General features: G+C 37.9%; 5 protein-coding genes and 1 long non-coding RNA gene across 6 annotated transcripts; 4 read left to right on the top strand and 2 right to left on the bottom strand.

Moving 5' to 3' along the window:
• Positions 1–231: 231 nt before the first annotated feature.
• LOC119078942 (very-long-chain 3-oxoacyl-CoA reductase-like) lies at positions 232–1,568 on the top strand. Its single transcript, XM_037186688.1, has 4 exons — positions 232–441; positions 542–588; positions 643–1,144; positions 1,215–1,568. Exons 1-4 carry the CDS (start codon positions 294–296, stop codon positions 1,463–1,465), a joined length of 948 nt encoding a protein of 315 aa, XP_037042583.1. The 5' UTR covers positions 232–293; the 3' UTR covers positions 1,466–1,568.
• Positions 1,569–2,969: 1,401 nt separating this feature from the next.
• LOC119078929 (SET and MYND domain-containing protein 4-like) lies at positions 2,970–6,515 on the top strand. Its single transcript, XM_037186671.1, has one exon. It carries the CDS (start codon positions 3,014–3,016, stop codon positions 4,712–4,714), a length of 1,701 nt encoding a protein of 566 aa, XP_037042566.1. The 5' UTR covers positions 2,970–3,013; the 3' UTR covers positions 4,715–6,515.
• Positions 6,516–10,817: 4,302 nt separating this feature from the next.
• LOC119078948 lies at positions 10,818–11,297 on the bottom strand. The gene is made up of 2 exons (XR_005088088.1): positions 11,068–11,297; positions 10,818–11,004 (listed from the first exon to the last, which is right to left on the bottom strand). It is a non-coding gene; the product is annotated as an uncharacterized LOC119078948 (long non-coding RNA).
• Positions 11,298–12,175: 878 nt separating this feature from the next.
• Positions 12,176–13,057, top strand: LOC119078946 (mite group 2 allergen Lep d 2-like). The gene is made up of 3 exons (XM_037186693.1): positions 12,176–12,339; positions 12,406–12,516; positions 12,757–13,057. The coding sequence occupies exons 1-3, from the start codon at positions 12,270–12,272 to the stop codon at positions 13,026–13,028; spliced, it is 453 nt and encodes a 150-aa protein (XP_037042588.1). The 5' UTR covers positions 12,176–12,269; the 3' UTR covers positions 13,029–13,057.
• A 1,527-nt stretch (positions 13,058–14,584) lies between these two features.
• LOC119078941 (transcription initiation factor IIB) lies at positions 14,585–21,039 on the top strand. Its single transcript, XM_037186687.1, has 6 exons — positions 14,585–14,741; positions 17,619–17,893; positions 17,964–18,103; positions 20,070–20,304; positions 20,371–20,492; positions 20,556–21,039. The coding sequence occupies exons 1-6, from the start codon at positions 14,725–14,727 to the stop codon at positions 20,715–20,717; spliced, it is 951 nt and encodes a 316-aa protein (XP_037042582.1). The 5' UTR covers positions 14,585–14,724; the 3' UTR covers positions 20,718–21,039.
• Positions 18,184–19,857, bottom strand: LOC119078934 (protein amnionless). The gene is made up of 2 exons (XM_037186678.1): positions 18,750–19,857; positions 18,184–18,694 (listed from the first exon to the last, which is right to left on the bottom strand). The coding sequence occupies exons 1-2, from the start codon at positions 19,768–19,770 to the stop codon at positions 18,231–18,233; spliced, it is 1,485 nt and encodes a 494-aa protein (XP_037042573.1). The 5' UTR covers positions 19,771–19,857; the 3' UTR covers positions 18,184–18,230.
• Positions 21,040–23,282: the final 2,243 nt, after the last annotated feature.

Raw genomic sequence — 23,282 nt, 5'->3', positions numbered from 1 at the left:
ATATACTTGCCGCCTGTGAAAGATTGGGTTTTTAAACAGTACCTGTAGTTCATTAACAGCTCATTAGTCCAAGAATTTGGCCTTCATTAGGCAAGATGGCATTTATTTATTTTTTTATTCGTAAACGTAAACGATTGTTTAAACGATGATGTCACATCAAAGTGAAATGAAAAAAATGATAAGAATCCTTATCTCACCTTATGTCTGTCTGTTCGACTTATTTCCATGCAACATTAATTGATTAGTTTAAAAACACCTTTTACGTCGCTCGATTGAAATACTCAATTTGGGAAATGTCTTGCTACGAATTCGTTCAAACGCTGTCCGTTTTTGTGATCAGCATTCAGCTTATTTTTGGAGTCTTTCGATGGATTTATGGCAATGTGATCGGTCCCAAATTTCTTGAGCCAGTGAATCTTCGCCAATATGGCAGTTGGGCATGTAAGTTACTTTCAATAAGTGATTTCCCCTAGGCTTAAATTGCACTGTCATTCGATTAAAACTTTTATGATAACAAATCCTTCCACATTCATTCTTACAGTAGTTACTGGTGCTACCGACGGAATAGGCAAACAGTATGCAAGATCGGTGAGTAATAAATCATCCTTAAACCGAAACCGAATCCACTTGAATCTTTTCTAGTTGGCTAAACGAGGACTCAACGTTATACTCGTATCGCGAACACTTTCTAAATTGGAATCGGTCGCTAAAGAAATATCCGAAACCTTTAACGTACAGACGCAAGTCATTGCTGTTGATTTCACATCTGGTCCGGAAATTTACACTCAGATTCAGCAACAGATTAGCGGTAAAGACATCGGCATTTTAATTAACAATGTCGGCATGTTCTATCCAGCACCCGATTTCTTCCTCAACATTCCCGATCGCGAAAAAGTGATCCAAGATATTATCAGATGCAACGTTACCGCTGTTCCAATGATGTGTAATTTGATTTTACCTCAAATGGTTCAAAGAAAGCAAGGACTCATTGTCAACATTTCGTCATTGTTGTCTGTATTTCCCGGTCCATTGGCGACCATGTATGCCGCATCCAAAGCTTTCGTTAGTAAATTTTCGAACGATTTAGCAGCCGAATATGAGTCTCAAGGTATTACTGTTCAGGTGCTGGTAACTGGTGAAGTCGGTAAGAATATATCTAGTTGGGTCTGTAAGCCATATACAGGATCTGATTAATGAGAATTGCAAATTTTTAGCTACCAATATGAATAAACAAGAGGGAGGGACATTTTCTGTACCCAAAGCCAGTCAATATGTTGAATCAGCGCTCTCTTATGTTGGTCATGCTCGATATACGAGCGGGTTTCTGCCTCATTCGTTGTTAGCAATCATTGGCCAATTAGTTACGTTTATCGCACCATCACTTGTCGAACGTTTGGTGACAAAGAATATGCTTGCAGTACGTGAAAAAGCAATCAAAAGAGGGTCCTACAAACCGGGAAAGTGAAAATATAACGGGAGGTCATCTGTTATCAACAACAACGACAAAAATAAGCGATGAGCTGTTTCTAGTGTCTAACAAAATGATTGTTTAAACAAAAGAAGTAAAAGATTTTGGATCAAAACATCTTATATAACAATTCAAAACATCGAAATAGTGATTTGCCGATTACATCACAAGGAAAGTCTATGTCAAAACTAATGGAGTACAAGATTTAATTTCCGTCTTGTTCACAAAAAATGTGAAAGATTCGATATGGGTGATTGTAGTTTTGTGTGTGATGAAAGGTTCAAAAACCAGCGAAAACTACCGTTGAGAGTCAAAATGATGTGTAGGGTTCGTCAAAGGTTCAAAGTTGTAATTTGTAAGACTCTGAATCAGGTCAGGTTAACTTGAGCCTGATGTCAGTTTACGCGATTCGACACGAACTTGATTTATTGAATTTTGACCTGAATTGACCTAGGACCTGCCGGTTCAGAGAAAATTTCAGGTAACCTAAAACCTGATGACCCAGCTTTTCAAAAATCGAGGTCAGGTGAGGTTTTTTACTCTAGTAACTTGACCTGAAATTTTGAAGTCTAGTCAGCCATTTTCAGGTTCAGGTCCGAGCCTTATGAACTTAGTAGATCTGAACCGATAGCTGAAGCATAGGTATTAGGTATGAGATGGGCATGCACCATTAGCATTTCTTGGTCTATGAGCATGAAGTACACAGTATACAAAATATTTTAATTCTGAACCTGACTTGCCATAAGTTCTCGAACTACATCTGGAAGATCGGAACAACCGGATATGGTGTCGGAAAGAGCATTAGTACGGAAACAATCCAAAGTATCACCAAATAACCATTAGCACTCGCATGTCAGAGGTCGAAAAACCTCCAAATTTTGATACATGTAGGTACTCACACCAAGGAAGCACAAGTTCTGTCTTAACGATAGAAAAGCAAATTCTATTCTGATACCACGAACATTCAAATATTTTCCATGTTAATGCTAGTAACAGTGCTATGCTTCAATCTAATGAGAGTTACAAGCAAACCAACCAACAGCTAATGACAGATAATGATTATTCATCTCTATTGACTCATCTTCTTAGAAATGGAAGTGTTTAATCACAAGACTACTCGTTGTCAGATCTATGTGTCTCTAGGAATGATAAAATTGGATTCTTATTAGGTCGTGTCTGTGTGGATTCCACACTGTGGAAGCATATTGCAAACTTGAATTGAGTTTCAATGGTTTATGAAATTTTTGGCACGATTCGAATGGAATTTTCACATGCACTGCTGTATGTAAACAGAAGAACTCATTCCAGCATACGATTTTATGTGTATACGCGTCTAGACGCCTACCCCATAGTATGATTTTCCCCATGCACAAATAACTATACCAATCGTATCCCGCAGCTCCCCGGTGCATCTAGCACACGCAAGCGCGTACGCACTGAAGCATATTATGGCATTGTAAAGAGTTTTCGACCAGGAAAATATTTAGTTGTGTATCGTACAATGGACCAATAGCTTTAGTCGCCGCCGTTGTCATTCTTAAAATTATGGAATTATTGTGGCAAAAAGAACCATCCAAAGACAACACCGATTTGTATGTCGACATTTTTCGAAATGTTCCGCCGGAATTCCGTAAATCGTGTTTGCAAAACATTTCCAAATACAAAGCGGAACGAAATTCCGTTGCACAGAAAAGTGATGAAAAGTCGTCGATGTTCTATTCGAACGGAAATAGAGCGTTCGAGACAAGTGATTGGCGGGAAGCAATGAAATGCTATAATGCGAGTTTGTGTTTCGCGGAAATCAATTCGAAAAATACCAGTTTCGTGTATGCCAGTCGATCGGTGTGTTTCTTTCAATTGAAAATGTACAGAAAATGTCTCGTCGATATTGATTTGGCCGAACAGGCGAACTATCCAGTACATTTATTGCCAACATTACATGAACAACGTCGACGTTGCTTGGAGCGAATGAAGAGTGACGATGAACGTGGAGAATTTGTGCCAATTTTAAGCTACGGCGACGACGAAAATTTCCCAGGAATGGCCAATGTGTTGCGACTTCAATTCACCGAGAACTTTGGTCGACACATCATTGCAAAGACTGATATTTCGGTGGGAAAAACTATTTTAGTTGAAGAGCCGTTCACGTCGCGATTGGTCGGAATACAACATATCAACTGCGCGGCTTGCCTTAAAACGACAATGAATTTCATAGCCTGTGAGCACTGTACCGGTGCTTTGTTTTGTGATAGTACCTGCGCCGACAACTATTACCATAAAATCGAATGTGCCGAGCACTGGTTCGATAGTAAATCGCCAAATGAGTTCTATATGCGTTCGATTATAACTGCCTTGAACATTTTTGACAATAACGCGGAGAGATTGCAGGAGTTTGTCGAAGATGCCATTAACGAAAATGTCAATACCGCACCCGAATCGCTTAACGACTTGAAATCGAAGTACCGTGCGTTGTTACAACTGAATACGTTCACGTCCGACAAGAACAGAAAATTGCATTATCGACCAGCCTATATGATCTTCTACAGCCTGATGACATTGGAATCCATCAAGAAAATATTCGACACGAAACCGAAGAGACGTTTCCTCATGCACCTGGCCTTGCATCACTATGTCGTCATATCAATCAACAACTTCAGAAACGTTGACTGTGACGCCATAGAGGACGAAGGTGCATTCATCATTTGCTCGTACTTCAATCATGCGTGCGCACCGAACTTGATGGTTAAACGGACTGGTCAGTACAGGTACTGTGTTACCGTACGGCCAATCAAAGCTGGACAACAGTTGTTCGTCACGTATTTCGGTGATCTGTTTTGTGAACAGCCCGTCGAACATTGTCAGGAATATTTGTTGGCGAACTTCAATTTCCGTTGCACATGCGAACGATGTAAGCCGCACATTTTGAAAATGAACTCCGAACATTTGCTGTCCGATCCGGAGTATTCGTATCTCTGTACCGAACAGTTTAAGCAGCCAGCTCAAGGATACGATATCCAAAAGTTGATACATTTACAGGGAAAGTTTGTCGATCTATTGAATCGATTTGGTGAGCACTGGTCCAGGGAACTGGACACAGTTATCGAGGGGTTCGATTCCATTTCCGATCAGATTGTTCTAACGAAGCAATCGATACCGCTGGGCCTCGAATCATCATCGAACTACGAATATGTGCCGTTGATAATTTTAGTCATTTCGATCGTAATTTACGTATTCTCGTTCAAATAGATTAGCTCCCGGTTCGTTATTCCATTATTAGATTCTTCGTTAACTTTTTAGTGTAGTTAGAATTTTATGGGAACGTTTAGGTTTCCAACATCTTAGGACTTCCAAAATTATCCAAAAATACGAATTTAGAAAATATGAACACATCTCATTCAATAATAACAAATTTATTCAAATTCTAATTAGATTCTAAGTGAACAACATGAACAACAAAGTGTAGTGATATTTTAAAAACAAATTAGCGAATTAGCCCGTCTCTAGCAACGACACATTGTTTTTAGCTATAAGTTATTTATAAGTGAATTAAAAAGAATTTTCCCTTTACATCACAACGAAAGAAAAACTAGAGAGCTGCGGGAAACGATCGGTTTGTTAAGTAATTTTCGTCATATTAAATCTAAGTTTCTATTGAATTGTATTTATCAAAAAGCTGGATGGAGTCACTCTGGAAACGCTTTGAAAGTGGGTTTTGTACGTCTTGTCTTTCTCAAGTCTATCTACCATTTACTTTTTGATTTACATGAATTTTTTGTAACGGATTAATAGATCTTGACGAAACTTTTCCAACTTACACATACAGATATCCCAAAAAAGATAAATTCAACGACGATCGGCTTTGTATGAGAAGCTCAGATGCGGCTTCGGAAAATCTTTTGTTTTAAATTTTTCTTACGGTACTTTCCTCTGTAGCGCAATTGCAGCGTAAATTTATCTTTTTTGTGATAGCTGTAATTGTAGCAGTCTGACCATTTTCCGTTGACATTTTCTAACCAGCAGTTTTCAGAATTTTCTTTATATTTATATGAAAGAGTTGAGAGACTATTTTTAGTAAATTGTTTTTCCCTGATTTTCCAGAAATAGAAAATAGATTTCCCTGCTAGATTTCGATTCAATTTCCTCACAACTTGTACAAGTTGAAAGGTCTTAACAAACAATTTTTAATAAACTGTCATTTGACACCAATCTAGCAGTATTTTGAAGAAAAAAAAACTGTTGTCACCTAGAACGTCGAGACATTTTCGATTTGTTGAATTTCTACCACTCTTAGATGATATGTAAGGAAGTTTTCGAAGAATTTTACCATTTTTGTAGCGCTTCATGTAGCACTGCAGCGCAATTACAATTAGAAAGGTCAAATTTTATGCTATTTCCAAGAAAATTCTTAGATAGTCTTATGATGTAATCACAATCCTCCATTTTATTGGAAAATCTCTGGTAATATTTTCCTTCTCAACTTCCTACACCTAACTTCATTTCCTTATATCTTCGGAACAAGTGCAAAGTCCAACAAATTTCACTTAAACTATTCTCGGAAAAATTTTGACGGCGCCTCATTTTGCGAATGACTCGAATCGAATCAAGAGCCAATAACTTACCAAAAAAGTGCTGAAAATTGCAGATTTTTGATTTTCGACAAGATAGTGGTCAGACTACTACAATTATGGGCACAAAAATGTTGTCGAAGATGCTAAAAAATTTAATGGAAATCAAAAAGTAAATGGTAAATGTACTTGAGAAAGGCAAGCCGTACAAAAACCATTTTTGGCGATTTTCCAGAAACACTCCATCAAGCCTTCTCTGTTGAATGAAATAGAAACTTTATGAATATGACGGATATTACTTAACTAATCGATCATTTCCCGCAGCTCCGCGAGTTATATTAAGTCGATACAAACATGTAACCGATGTTACCGAATTTTAATTTTATCATAAATATGGCCTTTTCGTTCTTGAAGTAGAAATTAGAAATTTGTTCTACTTCTGGCGACAACAAATTTGTGTATACTAAAAGCTCAAAATTGCATAGATTAACCACTCTCAGACATCAAGCATATCATCGGTATCAAATCTATTACTTCTGTTGATTTAACACGTTTCAAGTGATTGTGGTGAAGTCTTCATGTCTTTTAATGTGCATTTTGCTAAAGATGTTCAATGTCAACGAACAAGATTTTTTGTATTTGATGTTGGAATCGACATTCAGTTTTATGGCTAGTTCTATGGGTCTTTGTTGGATAAGATTTAATATTTATTTCGATCGAACCAATAACATCCAACCCATTTCCAAGGCAGTGTCTTTAGACATAAATGACCATAAAGGCACTAGTGCCAACAAGTCATTAATTTCGATGCATCGTACAATCGGCTTCGCCTCAGGCAAAATTAAGGCACATTCTGGGAAAATAGCTATTTTATGTCAAGGTATGCAGTATGTATATTTACCTTGTTTTATGTAAACAATTGATTTGTAATAAGATAGCAGACTTGTTGGAAATGTTTAGACGAAATGAAGTACAAGATGCTGACGATGATATGCTTGACGTTCGTGAATGGCTAATATATTTGAAATTTAATGAATATCGAAAATTTGTTCTTTTTGTTCCTTATCATTTATGTTTGATGTTGTGACATATTCGAAATTTTACTAAATCTCAAATTTTTAAATAATTCTAAAAGAAAACAACATTAGAACCATTAGATTAGAGTAGTTATTAGAAGAAATCGCAATCTTCCTCTGATATATATTTACAATCCTTACAATTAACATTAGTCGATAAGTCAATTAATTAAATTTAGAAAAATCTAATTCAAAATTCCAATATCAAAAAATTAATATCAAAACTAGTTCGATTTTAAGCTACAATTTAAGCTAAGCCGATAGTTAGATCCTCTGTACTTGAAGTAAACAAGTTAGAACTTCGTTCCGCTTTGCTCAAAATGTAGTTTCACTTTACTTCTACTTCTTAAATTATCTTCACTTTAACGTTTACATTTTAAAACTGCTAGTGGAAATATTAGCGATTGCTAGCCAAGCGAACTAAAGCCTACTATAAAGTGCATAATAATAATAATAATAGTATGAGAACACACAAGCCTCGTATACAAAATGAATTCATGAAAAATGTTGCTAGTCGATTTTCATACAAAAAAATCACCTCTCGTGATTCATTAAAAGCGCGGGAACACTCCACTTCTGATGATCTGACATACAAGAAATGAATCACATTATCACAGCGACGAGAATAACCACAGTGATGTGTCACCCTATATACTTTGAAGGGTGACATTCAACCATATATGATTCAAACCTTCAGCGGATCAAATAAATTACAGATCCCGACTCTCAGATGAATCCGTTTTTGTAATGTTGCCATCATCATTTTTTTCATGTGACTAATGTTGTATACCTGCTAAGCTTGTATAGAATCGAATTCACCTCACTACTAGCTGATGTAACACTTGACTCAAATGACTTCAACACTTCCTCATCACAGGATGAAAATCCCCCACACCATTGACAATAAAATAGCGGATTTCTTGCAAAAATTCACCTCCCGTGATGATTTTTGTCGCCGTTATGATGCGGTGATGATGCCAATATTTACGCCGTGTGAGCTTAAGAATTTGAATTTTCGATGAATCGATGAACCTAACCAATGAATTAAAAAATAAATTTCAACGCATTCTTATAAAATAATAAAGCGAGTTGACCAAATGCAACTCTACTTTTGATTTGATTGTTGTCCGTTTCATTTTGAATTTGCGACGGATTTACAGTCTGAATTCTCGCTAAAAAAAGAGATAGGAGACCTTGGTTGGAATGTAGAGGCGCCATTATTTTTTTCAATACTTCAATACTTTCAATACTTGGCGCTCTATTTTTTGGTGAAATAACTTCAACTTCACTCTGGTAAATATCAATGGAACAACAAGCCACATACATTTTTTGTCTCATTTTCAAATTTGACATCTGTGCGGAAAAACGTGACAGAAGATATGTGTGGCTGGCACGGCTTGTACCATTATGGGACAAGTGGATTGGCCTGCAGAGGCGCCACATTTTTTTCATAGTACTTCATTTTCTGCGGCTTATTTTCATGTGAACCAACTTCACATTTGTCATTACAGAACAAATGGCACCATATGCAGTAGGTTTGTTCCAAGGCTGTATGAATTTAATCCATAGAACCATAACCTCAAAAATATTTGTGTGTAAATCTCGTAGGCGACGTTGCCATATTTTAATGAAACATCACGTAGGCGATGTTGCTATGGATCAAATCATCGTGGTTCGGGTTGTCAAAGTTCGTGTTTACAGCTATTTGGAACAAACCTGTTGGTTCACATGAAAAAAAGCGCAGTGACAGCATTAATTTTATGACAGAATGTACAAAAATATGGAAAAACTCTATTACATTTCTTCTTAGTTTCTAAACATCATTCTCCTTACAGAACATCGTTCTAAAGAATGTTACAGAAAATCGATTACATTTTAGCTTCAGTTTCCAAACAGCGTTTCCCTATTGACTTGCATTGTGAATTGTCCCGGATGGTGTTGTCGACACTTTTCCTCAGTTTTTGGTGACTAAACTGGCTGGTATAGGTCTGTTCCAAGTGCAACAACGAAATGTCAAATTTCATCCACAGAGCCATAACCAAACAAATATTGTTCACAAAATGTTCGTAAAATCGTTGAGGTTATGGCTCTGTGGATGAAATTTGACATTTAAATGCACTAAAATTACTCTTGCACTTGCACTATTACTTGTCGTAATTAAATATTCCTCGAAAATTTTCCTTCTTACGTGTACTTCAGCCCGGTGTGTGTTTCGGCCTTATAATAGTTATTTTCACCGATCCTATTGATTGTTGCTAGCAACAGCTGTATCAACATTGTATACTATACGAAAATTTGGTTTCAATAACAAAAAAATGGTAATTTACAGTAGATGAATATATGCTAGCGGAAAAAAGTGTAATTAAAATTTAATTGGCATCAATGAATGTACAATACAGGTATGGCCGATTCTTCAAAATCGGTCGATCTAGCTTGAACGCACTCATTATTTTGGTCAAAATAATATGAAAATGAGTGAGTTAGAATCCGTTTTATTTAAAATCGCTATGTCCTCCATGGTGACATTGGACCATACCTGGGAAGTTATGTTCATTGGTTGGCATGACCTAAAAAAATTGTTATTTTTGTCACCTGTCCAAAAAATTAAAGTGTTAAAATATTTGGGGCAGGCAGAAAATCAGTCTCTGATAAAAAGTGTCTATGGGACCGACTCGATTCGAATCGCTGAAGGACTAAGTATGTGAAAATTAGTCAAAATCACTTTCAGGTTTTTAGAATTTTTTATTTCGGACTGATGATGAAGTGGAATCTTAATTTATATTGGTGTAAAATCATGCCAAGAAAACATTTTTAAACTTTTCCCGTCTATCGACACCTACTGTGTCCAGGCAGCGTTTGTCAAAGATTATATTCATAGCGTATATTCTGAGTGCTAGTCCTTATCGGAGACGAGCGACACTCAGAAAATTATTGTGTAGAAATATTCAGATTCAAGAGGGATTCAAGAAAATGTCAAAAAATTGACATTATTTCATTCTTTTCGCAGATAAAACTTATTACTCCATACACCCGAACTTTGGTGAGTTGTACTTGACGTCCACGCAAATATTCCGATCTCTTTTGATCATTTCTTGATAGCGTACCATGTGACCAAATAAAGCAAGTTTGTCATAAGGTACACACTAAGTATGTGGCGATGTGTGCCCATGTCGCATTCCTCGAAGGTTTCAATATACTTTCACGCGATAATGTTCGCTTCGTCTACCTTGAGAAATTTCTGCGAGAAGAGCGTACATTTTCAGTCTTTTTCGGTTTACATTTCAGTGTGGATGACCTTTAAACCCAAAAAGATCCTATTTCCCACCGGAAGTACATGCAATTACCTTTCTAATGACACCCCACACGACCCTGTATGGCTCGTGTTACTGCAGAAATTTCTGTAAGAAAAGTGCATGCTTTCAGTTTTTGCAAACCTCACACTAGCCACACAAGCTTCGCAGAATTTTTTTGAGTGGTTTTTGGATTCTAGGGTCAAATATCTTTCTGGGCACATATTTCCGATTTGGGTAAAATACTATCTTCAGCACACGACCCAATTTCCCAACTTGAGCTAGTGCTGAAAAAATCAACATTACAACACTTGTAACACAACATACTATTTTATATCCGAAACATTGATATTCGTGAACTGATTTTCGTCGATGTGCAATACCGATAGGGACGACTCCTCTATAAAAAAGACAATAATTTCACCTTTTCCGCTTGAAAGTTTTATTTTTATAATCTTTTACATATAAAACTATATGAATGATTCTTTTCTCATTTGAACATTACCGGTAAAAACACCGACAAACGGTAGGCGCTAGACAACGTCCATATCTGTATCCTGTGCGACAACAGTATACGTTACATTCGTTGACGCAACATGGTCTCTCTATCGGATTGTACATTTTAAGCGATTAATAATTTCTTTGCATTATTTCTGATCAAATGTTACCTCTGACATAAGCATCTGCCGAGCTTACAGCTGTAGCAGCAGCAAAATTTAAAGCTACGATTAGCACAGTGAATATTAAAAGAACGTTGAGCGTACGCATGATGAATTCACACTGATGGAGACGCGTATCTCTTTGTGCAGTATAAATAGCAGCTGTAGGTCTTACCGAATGACGCAAACAGCATTGATCAGTGATCAAACAACATTTTGTTTTGCTTTGTACGATGCATAAATTACATGATCATACTAAAGTTGAATTCACAGTCGTCCGTTTAGCTCCCCGTTTACGTGATGTTTATATTGCTTAAATGGAATTTTGATAGTTTTAATTTCATCTTAGCCTCAGCATATTTTTAAGTTTATGTCATGTCAGGAGCAGAGCTGTGTGAATTTGCCTATTTTGAAAATATCCAGGTTGCCTTCTTTTGTGCGTAAAACTTTCAACACAGAGTTACACTCGAGAGGTGGCGCTGTCATCATTCTAACATGTGTAATTTCCCTTATATTTTTGTGGTTCTCGAAGATAGCTTTATGATGACTTCGCACTGAAAAGTCGGCGAAATGAGTATCGACGAATTTTGAAGCAAGGACGACTAACTGAAGAACTGAGTAGTGGACGTTTCTTCAGGAGGCAAATCTTTGGCAAATCGTCGTTTCACAGTTTCTTCACCTTTTACAAAATAGTAAGAAACGACGACTTCCTGAAGAATTGGCGACTTCCTGGTGAAATTGCGACTTCCTGAAGAAATGGCGATTCCCTGAAGCTACAGGGACTCTTCCTGTTTCTTTAGGAAGTCGCCGATACTCATGTTACTGAAACTTCAATGCAATTTACTTACTTACTAGCGTTGTCGCTTCGCTAACATTTTCTAATTTTAGTGTCAATTAGACACACACACTCCGCAGTAAAAGTATCTTACCATTTTAGAGATTAACTTTCTGTATAAATTTATAAGCTGATAACAAGAAACGAAAACGAAAATATAGATCGATTCCAACATTACAAACATCTCGATTAATTTCATTTTAAATTTCTTACTTGCGTATATCAAACAATGTACACTCCAATTCGTGTCACTGATAGCAAAATGATATCGCTTCCTCCAGAGAGATACGGAGATGTGAGTATAAAAACGAGTGGCACATAGATGATTCGCCTTAGTCAGTTTAAATTTTCTTGGGTTTAAAAAAACAAACAAAAAATGTTTAGCTACTTTGTCATCGCAGCTGTACTTCCAGCGTTGATTATGGGACAATATCCCATTGTTCAATGTATGTTAACAGTGTAAGGTAAATCACATGCCGATCTTATAAAAAAAAATCTTTTTGAATATGCAGGTCCCGGAGGATTACCAACACCAACTTCTTTCTTTATTGAAGGATGCCCGAGTTCACCTTGTAGCGTACAACGCGGAACAGTTATTCCATTCCGAGCTGGCATTACTGCTAGTACGTTATCCTTTAGAATGCTGTAAGCTTTGGGGACGTCACGCAGATGCAGACACGCGTTTCATACTAAAAATTCACCATACTCCATTTTGGTGATTTTTTTTTGTATGGAAAAGGTGTGTTTTTGCGTGTCTAATAAAATGGCGATCTACGTGCCTCCACAAAGTTTGCAGCCTTGATCTGTTATATCATAATAGTGTCGTTAGAGCAGTTTTGGATAAAAAAAACTTTCACCCACAGACGAAAATAGCGCAAGTTTGACTCTGGAAATTGACATTGAAGCATTCGGAACAGTGACTCCATACCCAGTACCACCAGCATTGTCCAATGTGTGCAATCATTTGGAAGGCCGTGGTTGTCCAATCACAGCTGGCGAACAGATTGTACATGCATCCAGTATTCCAGTCATCATCGATTTCGGAGGTGGCGTTCCAGTTACTCTTCGATCCAGAATCTACAATGCCAGTGGTAGTGTACTGAGTTGTTCGGTCATAAACGCAAGAATTTATTAAATAAAAAACAAAAACATTTTTGTTGGTAACTTTTCGTTTGAGAAATTTCTTCCATGTCTATGTCTACCCCTTCAGAATCTCCGACTCCAATGGGGTCGATGTACAAAATGATTTTTCAGAGCATCATAATGTAAGATGTTCTTGTTGTGAAAAATGTTGTATGCAAGCAAGCCGAGAGGGGCCATACTGTGAAGTCGGGCGATTCCTGAAAGGTCCTTTCGATTTTTGTATAAAGTTTTTTAATTTTTGACCTTTTTACAAATGAGTTGTTATGTAGCACCGAGGGGTTTCCTTGAGCCAGTTCAGCCCTGTATGGAACTCTGTGCAGAATGGTTGATCAGACACACAATATGTATTGCATCACTTAACTCGGCCTGCGGCCATTAATTACCATTCCAAGGATTTATGAGTCGGAAGTTCTTTTTGAGAATAGATTGTCCTAAAAGGACGCATCAACGCTGCGTACCGTTTTAAGGTTTCACTTTTAGTCGAAAAAGAAAAAGTTGAAACAAATGACCGAAACAGATATAAGCAGTCTGGAAAGAGAACCGGTTGCCCACTGCATTTTTATGTCGAAGGGTCAAACATATTTATCGGAGAACTTTGCACCTGCCCTTGGTTTTGTGAAAAAATCGACGGAAAATTCAACTGACCGGCGTTTTCCGCTGAAGCTGATACTTTTTCAACGTCTAATTTCAAGTGTTTCGTAAAAACTTATAATCTTAAAATTGTTGAATTTATCAGCACAGTTTCTCACATAATCATCGTATATTTGAACCTTATCATGACTTTCGTGCAAAGATACGGAAACTTGGGTCAAAATAACCGATTTTTGATAATACTGAATTGGCTGTTGGTTATTATTAGCATAATACCAACCAGTGCACATTTAGTCACGGTCAATTTAAAATTTTCTTATCAACGGAGAAGAGAAAAGATTATGAAATTTCTGTGTTGGTTTCCCATACCCACAAAATGAACATCTTGAAAAATTAAGGCAAGTCAGTATCTCGTTTTAATCTAATCATTAAGTTTGCTACTTCTTTTGTTCAAAGTATCGCCAAGTGTTTGACACAGAATCTTTTACTTCATTTGTTCAAAAACACACTTTTAATATATAAGACTATGTTAACGGGTAACCATTGCTTATTTTTGTCGATGCAGTCGATAGCAGATGACATCCATCGCTAATGAAAACTCGACATCTGATTTGTTGTTGCATGTGCGCTTCACAATTCAACCTGCATCTCCTGAAATAGCAATCTGCATGACCTACCCAGATTTTACAGCGTTTGAACAAACGAACTGAGAAATAAATTTCAACGCATCCCGATACGACAGTAAGAGTAGATACTCGAAACGACGATCGCAATAGTACCCTCTTTGCAGTGTTCATCATTATCTTCCAAAGCTCGGTTACTAACAATTTACAGCCTTGGACATTTTCTACTTCTGAATCTGTGTATTCTAAATTCAAATTCTGTCTCACCCGCGAACACATCCTATTCAAACGTGAACACATTCATGATCAGAGCTGTCAAATGTCGTTCATTATTCGCATCCAACTTCATTGCTATGTCGCTTATCTCGATTCTGTTTTAGTTTAGTGGAAGTAACATTGTTTATTTTTACTGCAAAAGAATTGTTTTTCCACCAGAATTAACAACATTTCCATCATTCAAACAATCAAAACACCATGGCCAGCACATCAAGGTATTTGTTAAATGTGAAATTTACTGGCTGGAGTTAGCCCAGGTGTATGTAAATTGTGAAAAATTATTTCAACAAAATGCCCAATTTAATCGAGGGAATTTTATAATTCGCAAAATGTTCGATATGTGTCTTAGTCTCAAGATTTTTTTTTTAATTTTAAAATTTCTACAATCTCGTCTGCATTGTGACTGTACATCGTTTTTCTTCGAATACAGTTCGATTATGTGAACAAATCGAAACAGCAAACTTTGAACATCAACCTAGCGCCCAAGGTTTAGGTATCCAATTTAGCATTCATGTAATTCTTAGGTAACGTTTCGATCTACCTAGACATGTCACAATACGTATTAACAGTGATCGATTCGTGCGGCCCAAATCATTTAGCGTGACCCTAGATCGTACTGTCGATTGTGCGATATTTTGTAAATAAATATCGAGCGTAATGCAACAGCAAAAATGATTGGGAAATTATTAATTATGCACGGACTGATGGATTGCACGGACATTTTAATCGTCGATCAGTTTATTGAAAATTTTTCCACGAACTTTCACTTTTCATCCAGAGGTCAAAAGGTTTAGTATCTTATGGATAAATGAATAAATGATGGTGATGATGGCACACAATTGAACGGAGTGTATGAAGACAAAAACAGATGATTACAAGTTGGTTTGTATATGTAACCATTTTCGCTTTCGTATTCGCTGAATTTGTCTGTTTATTTCTCGTTCGAGCCAACAGGTGCAATGTTTCATAAATATTGTGACAATGCCAGTGACCTTATTACCTGCTTTGTCAGTTCAGCTACCCTTAAAGAAATTTCCATTCAGGTTACAAGGTTTTGTTATAGAAGTTTATGAACGACCTCGTTTGTTTGAAGTATCATGATGAATTTTTGATACCAACTCTTCCACTTATTCAATTTTACTATACGACAGGGCCGGACTGGCAGGGGCTATTTACATGATTTTTCGAGAATTTTACGAATTTTTCAGAATTTCGAGAAAGTCTTCAAAGTTCTTAATTCGAGAACTTTCATCAATTTCGAGAATTGTCAAGAATTTATAATTAATTGATTCACGAAAATATTCCCTGCAGACGCTCAAAGAGCTTGTAGTTAGCCTACCCCGGCTTTATTCACCAATCTGTTTCGATTAAATGAAAAAAAGACTTACCTCCTCAAGATGACCCATTGAGGGACTGTCCATGAAGTATGTAACGCAGAAGAATCAGCGGCAGGTTTCACCATTTTGTGACATTTTTGTGTAATGCGACCAGTAGTAGGTTTGATGTCAGTAACCTTTTTGCGTTTATCGCACATCCCGACCGAAACGAGTCGCAGCAATTCGTCAACGTGAACGAATATGGTTGTTTGAACAGGTATTCTGAACTCCGAACTGGTAGATTTGTTCAGAGATGACGAAAAAATGAAGTGGATGCTAGCTAACTTGATGTTCTACAATCAGACATTTTGCGACAACCAATGCAAGTCATTGACGTTGAAAATGCAAATCAATTGCTCTGTGTTGGTTCAATTGTTTTGATTTGTTTATTTTGCTTGAGACAGCAAACCCAAAAATTTGTCGAAAAAAATGTAAAATATTTTGACGAATCGATCAGTGCAATAAAAATGATGATCAGTCATAAAAAATGCAAATTTTATAAATAAATTGTTGGTATGGTTGGACAGTTGTTGGACAGCCGTCAATTAATTAGCAGAGGACGGATAAATTTTACCTCTAGTTACTAATATGCAGTTAAGACTCAACCACTCTTTTTGTCGGCCACGGTTTTTTACGTCCAGTTCCAGTTCCACCACAGTTACTAAAATTCTAATGAGAATGAAACCCTGACATGTAACCCTGAGTGTAACTATCTATGCTTGGAACAGTCCTATTAGTATGTTTTGATGTTTTCAACACTAACAAATACCAAAATTATCGGAAAACTGACATTTATTAGATCGGCTGCCTTTAGATGTTTGTCACTCTACATCGTGTCTGAGTTTAAGATTTAGTTAATTTGAGTTTTGAACATTTTTGTTGAGAATAGTTTCGGTTCAACAGAGCTCTTTCATTACGATCATTAATCCTTGCTTATTATAGAATTCATTACTTCTCTTCGAGGCAAATCCATAGAGTTACACTCGCCATCTCTCGAGTGAAACTATGTGGAAAATTCTTTTACTTCATTAGTTTTAGCTAGGAGATGCGGGAAAATGTGAATCTCTTCAATTACATTTGGGATTTACAGCCAAAATCAACGTTTCCCGCATCTCTTCCCCATAGTTTTTCCAATAAGAGACCACAATAATTTGAGATCATTTTTGTCGTCGCTGTCGTTAACCGATGACAGAACAACTTCTGCTAAGTTCGATCTAACTCTAAGCGGAAACATTTAATCGAAAATTTTTCTGACAATCTGTGGATTTCATGTTTAAATTGCCAATGAATGACGAATCGCTCTCCATGTTATTCCTTGTATGGAATTTATCTACTTTAGAACTGAAAGCAGACGTCGTTCTCTTTATAATTCGATTCATATTTGCATTTACTGCTGCTTGTACGTGCCTTACCCTTGACAATTGTCAAAAAATTCAATTTTGTTTTTCACACGGAGTACTTTTTTTGGTAAGAGCATTCGTCTTTATTGAGTCTCCATTAGTAGGATAATAAACGAAACAGTGTACCGTATAAGGAACACCGAAACCGAAAGAATCTCTCTAGAAAGCGCTGCTAAAATCCAGTCTGTATCAGTCCCCACAGTTTTGAAAGCTGTAATTTTCACCGAAATCATCAGTTCATTGTCCAAGCTAATTATTTGTAGTCATTGTTGTCAATAGCTGATTCACCGGCTCTAATAGTCCTTAAATTTTACAGACATGACATGTCCAACAAAGTGTGCTGCTATGCACATCCCGACTCACCTCTGATTGAAGACTACCGTGCCGGCGACATGATATGCTCCGAATGTGGATTAGTGGTTGGCGATCGCGTCATTGATGTGGGCTCGGAATGGCGTACTTTCAGTAACGAAAAGTCTGGTGTGGATCCGTCTCGTGTTGGTGGTCCGGAGAATCCGCTTTTGAGCGGTGGCGATTTGTCAACGATGATTGGCCCAGGAACTGGACCGGCGTCATTCGATGCGTTTGGAAGTGAGTATATGATAAAAGAGAATGAAGTGGAATTGGAATCTGTGACCGATGAATTGTATCGTTTCAACAGCGGCAAAATATCAAAACAGACGTACGATGAGCAGTTCGGATCGGGCTCTTATCGCTGCATTCAAAGAAATTTCTACAATGGCCGACAGAATCAATCTGCCGAAGACGATCGTTGACAGAGCAAACAATTTATTCAAACAGGTGAGTTTATCTGTAGCTTCCCTTGACCCTGCCACCTCTCCCGCATCTTGATGGACATCCAACATACAGAGCTTAGGAACCGCTTTGTCAATCACAAGACATTTATTCGCTACAAGATGTAATATGTTCAAGACTCTTCACTAGAGTCCAATCCGACCTCAACCAATTTCACCGACGCAACGCTTTCACCATCGTCACCATCTGTACTGACATTGTTCAACACATTCGGTCCGATTGTTTCGATTTTTTTCTCCTTCTTTGCTTTGAACATCGGATTGTCGAATGCCGACACAAGGGTCTCGTAAATGGATGTGGTCGGTTGCGGTTCTTCGAACTCAACGCCAACAGCGATACTCTGCGCATCGTCGTCTCGTGTATTGTCGAAGCGTGCGAACACGAATGGTGACGTGAAAACGCGCAGTCGATTGAACGGATTGTATTTTCGCAGTTTGGAATCGTCGCTGTAGTAAAGGTAAACCGTGCCAAACATTGACAAAACCATCAGCAGTGAACTGAAAACAATGAACCATGTGGAGCTTGGACTATTAGGTATATGTGGCTGACCGGAAAACAGTAAGCGCATGACATCACCTGTGGATATAGCGGAATTGATACTCTGAAACGATTGTGGTTTGCATTTACGAACCTTCGCTTTTGAACGCACCAAAGAAGCGGTTGTCATTGTACATTTTGTTGATGAATCCAACGCTGTGCTCATTATATTCCTCCCTGTCAACGGCAACAATTTGCAATTTGATATCGTCCTCTTGAGCACCGCGCACCATCCCAATGTAGGCGTCAACTTTTCCGGCGAATTCGTCGTGCATCAACGTTGTCAGTTGCATATACTCGTTGGCAGAATGTATGTCTGTCATACAATACAAACGGTTGACGTTAATTTGAATCGCTCCTCCGCATATTGGACAACAGTGTCCTATCGGTTGAATCGGCTCCAGACAGTTCGGTTCGTGGCACACTTCTGAATTCAGGCACACCGTCTCCAAATATTCGGCAAACATGGCCGGACTGTGACACCCACAACTTTTCGTATCTTCACACATGCCCTCTTTAAACGTTCCGAAATACGTATGCATGAACATCGACTGACCCAGGCCGGTTTCCAGGAAATTGCTCAAATCGTCGGTTCGATCATTGATTTTCACTTGCTTCACAACCATCTCGGACATGTAATCCATATCGATCCACAAACTTTGATTGGTTGAAAATTCAACGTCGTCACATTCGCATGGTATGCGATCGATGTGCGGAATGGCCCGATTCTGGTGCTGGGTCCTTCCTTTGATCTGCCAATTGTCCGTGTTGAACCAGGACATCGGTTGAATGATGTGCAATTTAAAGTGATTCGCGTTGTAGCTGTCGCTGTGGCATTGTGCTTTGCGGGCTGTGAATTTAATTTCCTGATTTTGTTGGAACATTACCGCACCAGTGCTTGGTAAAATGATCGTGTTCACTTGTTCGGGAAGGGTGACATAGAGTCCGCCTTCTTTCTGATAGATGTACGTTTGATTGATGCAATTGATATCATCTTTGCCGAAATTTACGAATTTATCCTGCGGCATTGTCCACACCTTTGTGTGTCCTTGTGCACGGATCACGTCACAGCACAGACACAGTAGGAACAGCGATGTTAAGCGATCGAATGTCATTTTAGAACTGAATTCGAAAAATAATTTTAATCTCGACTCAGTCGCGCACTGACGATACAAATGGATACTCTAGGGAAATGGGTGTACGTTCGGTTATCGTTTTATGAGCTGTACGGACTAGCGATTCCATTCGAAATTTTATGTAAAAATGTCTGTCAATATAGAGATGACGGTGCAAGGTTCTTTAGAAATTTACAAAAAAAAAATTGTTTGAGCCGAGGAACCTTTTGCAACCTTTACACATTTCGAATCGGCAACCCTGGTCTTAACTCGTCTAACTTCTACCTTCCACTTTCCAGGTACACGACGGTAAAAACTTAAAGGGTCGATCGAACGATGCCAAGGCCTCTGCGTGTCTGTACATTGCCTGCCGGCAAGAGGGCGTTCCGCGTACCTTCAAAGAAATCTGTGCAATCAGCAAGATAAGTAAAAAGGAAATCGGACGATGTTTCAAGTTAACACTGAATGCTCTCGCAACATCGGTGGACTTGATAACAACGGCAGACTTTATGTCTCGTTTCTGTGCTAATTTGGGTAAGTCGACTCCACCGAATGTCCATCGATCAGTCCGCTGAAATGTTTTGAATTTCGTTTGAACAGATCTACCGAATATGGTGCAACGAGCTGCAACTCATATCGCTCGCAAAGCCGTCGAAATGGACATTGTGCCTGGTCGGTCGCCCATTTCTGTGGCAGCAGCCGCCATTTACATGGCATCACAGGTGAGACAAGCAAACTAGAAAATCGAAGTTCTTTTTATACCAAAATACCGATGCTCCTTCCAGGCGTCCGAACACAAACGAAGCCAAAAGGAAATTGGTGACATTGCCGGTGTAGCTGATGTTACCATTCGTCAATCGTACAAATTAATGTATCCGCACGCTGACAAATTGTTCCCCGAAGACTTTAAGTTCACCACGCCGATTGAAATGTTGCCGCAAATGTAGAGAATTGGAGAGAGGAAGAGAGGACGAGTGATTTTCCGTTATTCGAGTGTAATGAGAGTAAATTTACAGATTTACAATTCGTTTGTTATCTATATCACGTATACTATACAGACGAAGAAGAACGTTAGTTGTGTAATGGATGTTTTGATTTTTTTTTTGTTTCGAAGAATGTGTTGCCACACAATGCAACGATAAATTAGTTTAGGGCTTCTCTCTCAAGGACATTGATCCGTAAATTAATTTTGAAATCGAATTTTGAGAAGTGACAAAACATTAATCACTAGCTTAAGTACAAATCCATCGAGATAAATATCATCTTCTTTACTACTATTTGAATTTTGAAATACAAAATGTTTGCATACTCCGACCGAAGCACATTGTCTTAATCAATCAATCGATCCCCTTAATACAATGCACTAATCATCATCTTTATCAGGAACTCAAAGACGTTTAGACCAACATTTCTTTCAATACTAAACTGTACAGGCCGTTAATTATGCATGCAAAAAAAAACGTTCAGACCTCGATCTAACTCTACGTGCGCCTAAATGTACGGTGAAAATTTGAAAATGAGTGATACCAAAGCGCTAAGGCCGAGAACCAACGAACAATTTTGAGTTGCTGAGGTGAACACTTGTGCTGCATTTTCCATTGTTTACTAAACAATGTTTAGCGTGTCTTAAAAATCGAAATAAAGTTAATGCTCGGATCAGGCAGGGTTCGATCTGATCGGAAGCCGAACCTGAGTTAAGATGTCAGGTTTGACCCGCACTTGTCGTGAGCCTGAAATTTTTACTTAACCCGATTCTGACTCGAACCTGAATTGGCCGAATCTGTCCGAAATTTGAAATTTCACTTTCATGTTTGTCCCGAACCTGAGCCTGCAATTTTCAGGTAAGATCAGGTCAAGTTCGGATAACCCGAAATTTATCGTAAAAATTTGTGATTTACTGTCTAAACATTTCGGGTTATCTCATCAACCTGAAAGTTTCAGGCCAGGTTTGGTTCACTTCTATAGAGTCCACAGAAATCGTCAGAGCTACACCCAACGTAATATTACGCTGCATTCAATTTCACCCGAAATTCGGGCTCCGTATTTGTTGTTATCCGCTCACGGTTTACATTACCTTCAGTGTTTATTTACATTGATCAGATTCCCCTGGAGAGTACAAGTAATCAGTACCCACTCGCCGGCAGATGGTGATTATGACTATTTCACTTCTACGGGAGTGAGAATTTTTCGATCATTTTTACGTCCCGGTCCTAATGCATTCAACATACACCGAATCCTCGTCTAAATTTATCGACAACAATGTTCTATAAGTCTATTCACAGCAGTTTCTGTCAAAGAAGCTTGTTGCTCAACTACACACTTGTAAGTTTGCTCCTACCTCAAAGTTGGTAGTTGGTAGTGTTGGCTGTAAACTATTATTAGTGTTTATCCCATCATTACACAGTTTTCGCTACATTTTACGTGAATTCCTTTGTAATAGTCCACTTTCGTATGGGCAAGCAACAAACCAGAATATATTGGTTGCTGCCACGTAATCTATTGATTCGGGAACAACTCGGTGTATTTTTGAGCAACTTGCTCCGATAACTGTTTTCGATTTCGGATCGGATCAATTTTTCGCTTAGATTAATGTTTGACGACGTCGATTAAAAAAACTTGTGGGAACTTCTATCCCCCATTGACTTTCACTTATAATTTCTAGCTATGTAGGACAGTTTTAGACTAATAAAGGAAATGTAATTTTGCCTTAATGATTAACAATTAAAATCACGTCAAGATAACAAGACGGTAGTTCGTTTGTGTACAAGTGGTAATGATAAAATATGAAATTTTTGTATGAAAATGCGTAATCAAATCAAAGTAAAATTTGATGAAAATAAAATGAAATTAATTAAATCGAGGGAAGCGAGTTTGATTGAATCATATGAAGAAAAAACAGTTATTTGTCTTCCCATGGTTGAAAAAGTAGGAAATTCCAACAAGATCGAAACGAGTTGAAATTTTTCAATTTATCCCGAGGTGAACACAACGTTTTTTATGTGTTCGCTTAGCAAAAATTCGTTTTTGTTCACGAAATAAACCAATCAGGTGAGAAAATCTTTATTTTCCTTCCTCTCCTTCTGTTTCCACGGTCAGAAAATTAACATTTTCTCACCTGAATTGCCAGTTTTTATAGTAAAAGGAAAATGCCATCGACTTACCGCATTTTAGTGAACAAAATAAGAATTTTCGAACCGCACGAACATTTTTTTCCACCTATTGATTTCGGCCATAACATATCGTCACTGAAAGTGACATTGGAAAACATACGATCAACCAGACTTTGTAAAAACACTCGTGCATTAAAAAGCTTTTCCACCAATAAATCATATTTCTTAGTGATAGAAGCTTGTAGAACTCGGTACCTTCCCATCATCTCTGTAATTTCATTTCTGACCTTCATCGAATCTCCACCAACTTCATTTCCATTCATGGAACCGTACCATTGTTATGTACTGATTAGGTGACGAAGTGGAGGATTTTGATTCATTGGAGATCATTGATACTTAAGG

This window comes from Bradysia coprophila, unplaced genomic scaffold (assembly GCF_014529535.1).
Source record: "Bradysia coprophila strain Holo2 unplaced genomic scaffold, BU_Bcop_v1 contig_297, whole genome shotgun sequence".
Lineage (NCBI taxonomy): Eukaryota > Metazoa > Arthropoda > Insecta > Diptera > Sciaridae > Bradysia > Bradysia coprophila.
The sequence above is the reverse complement of the archived record's forward strand: the minus strand, read 5'-3'. Positions and strand labels throughout refer to the sequence as shown.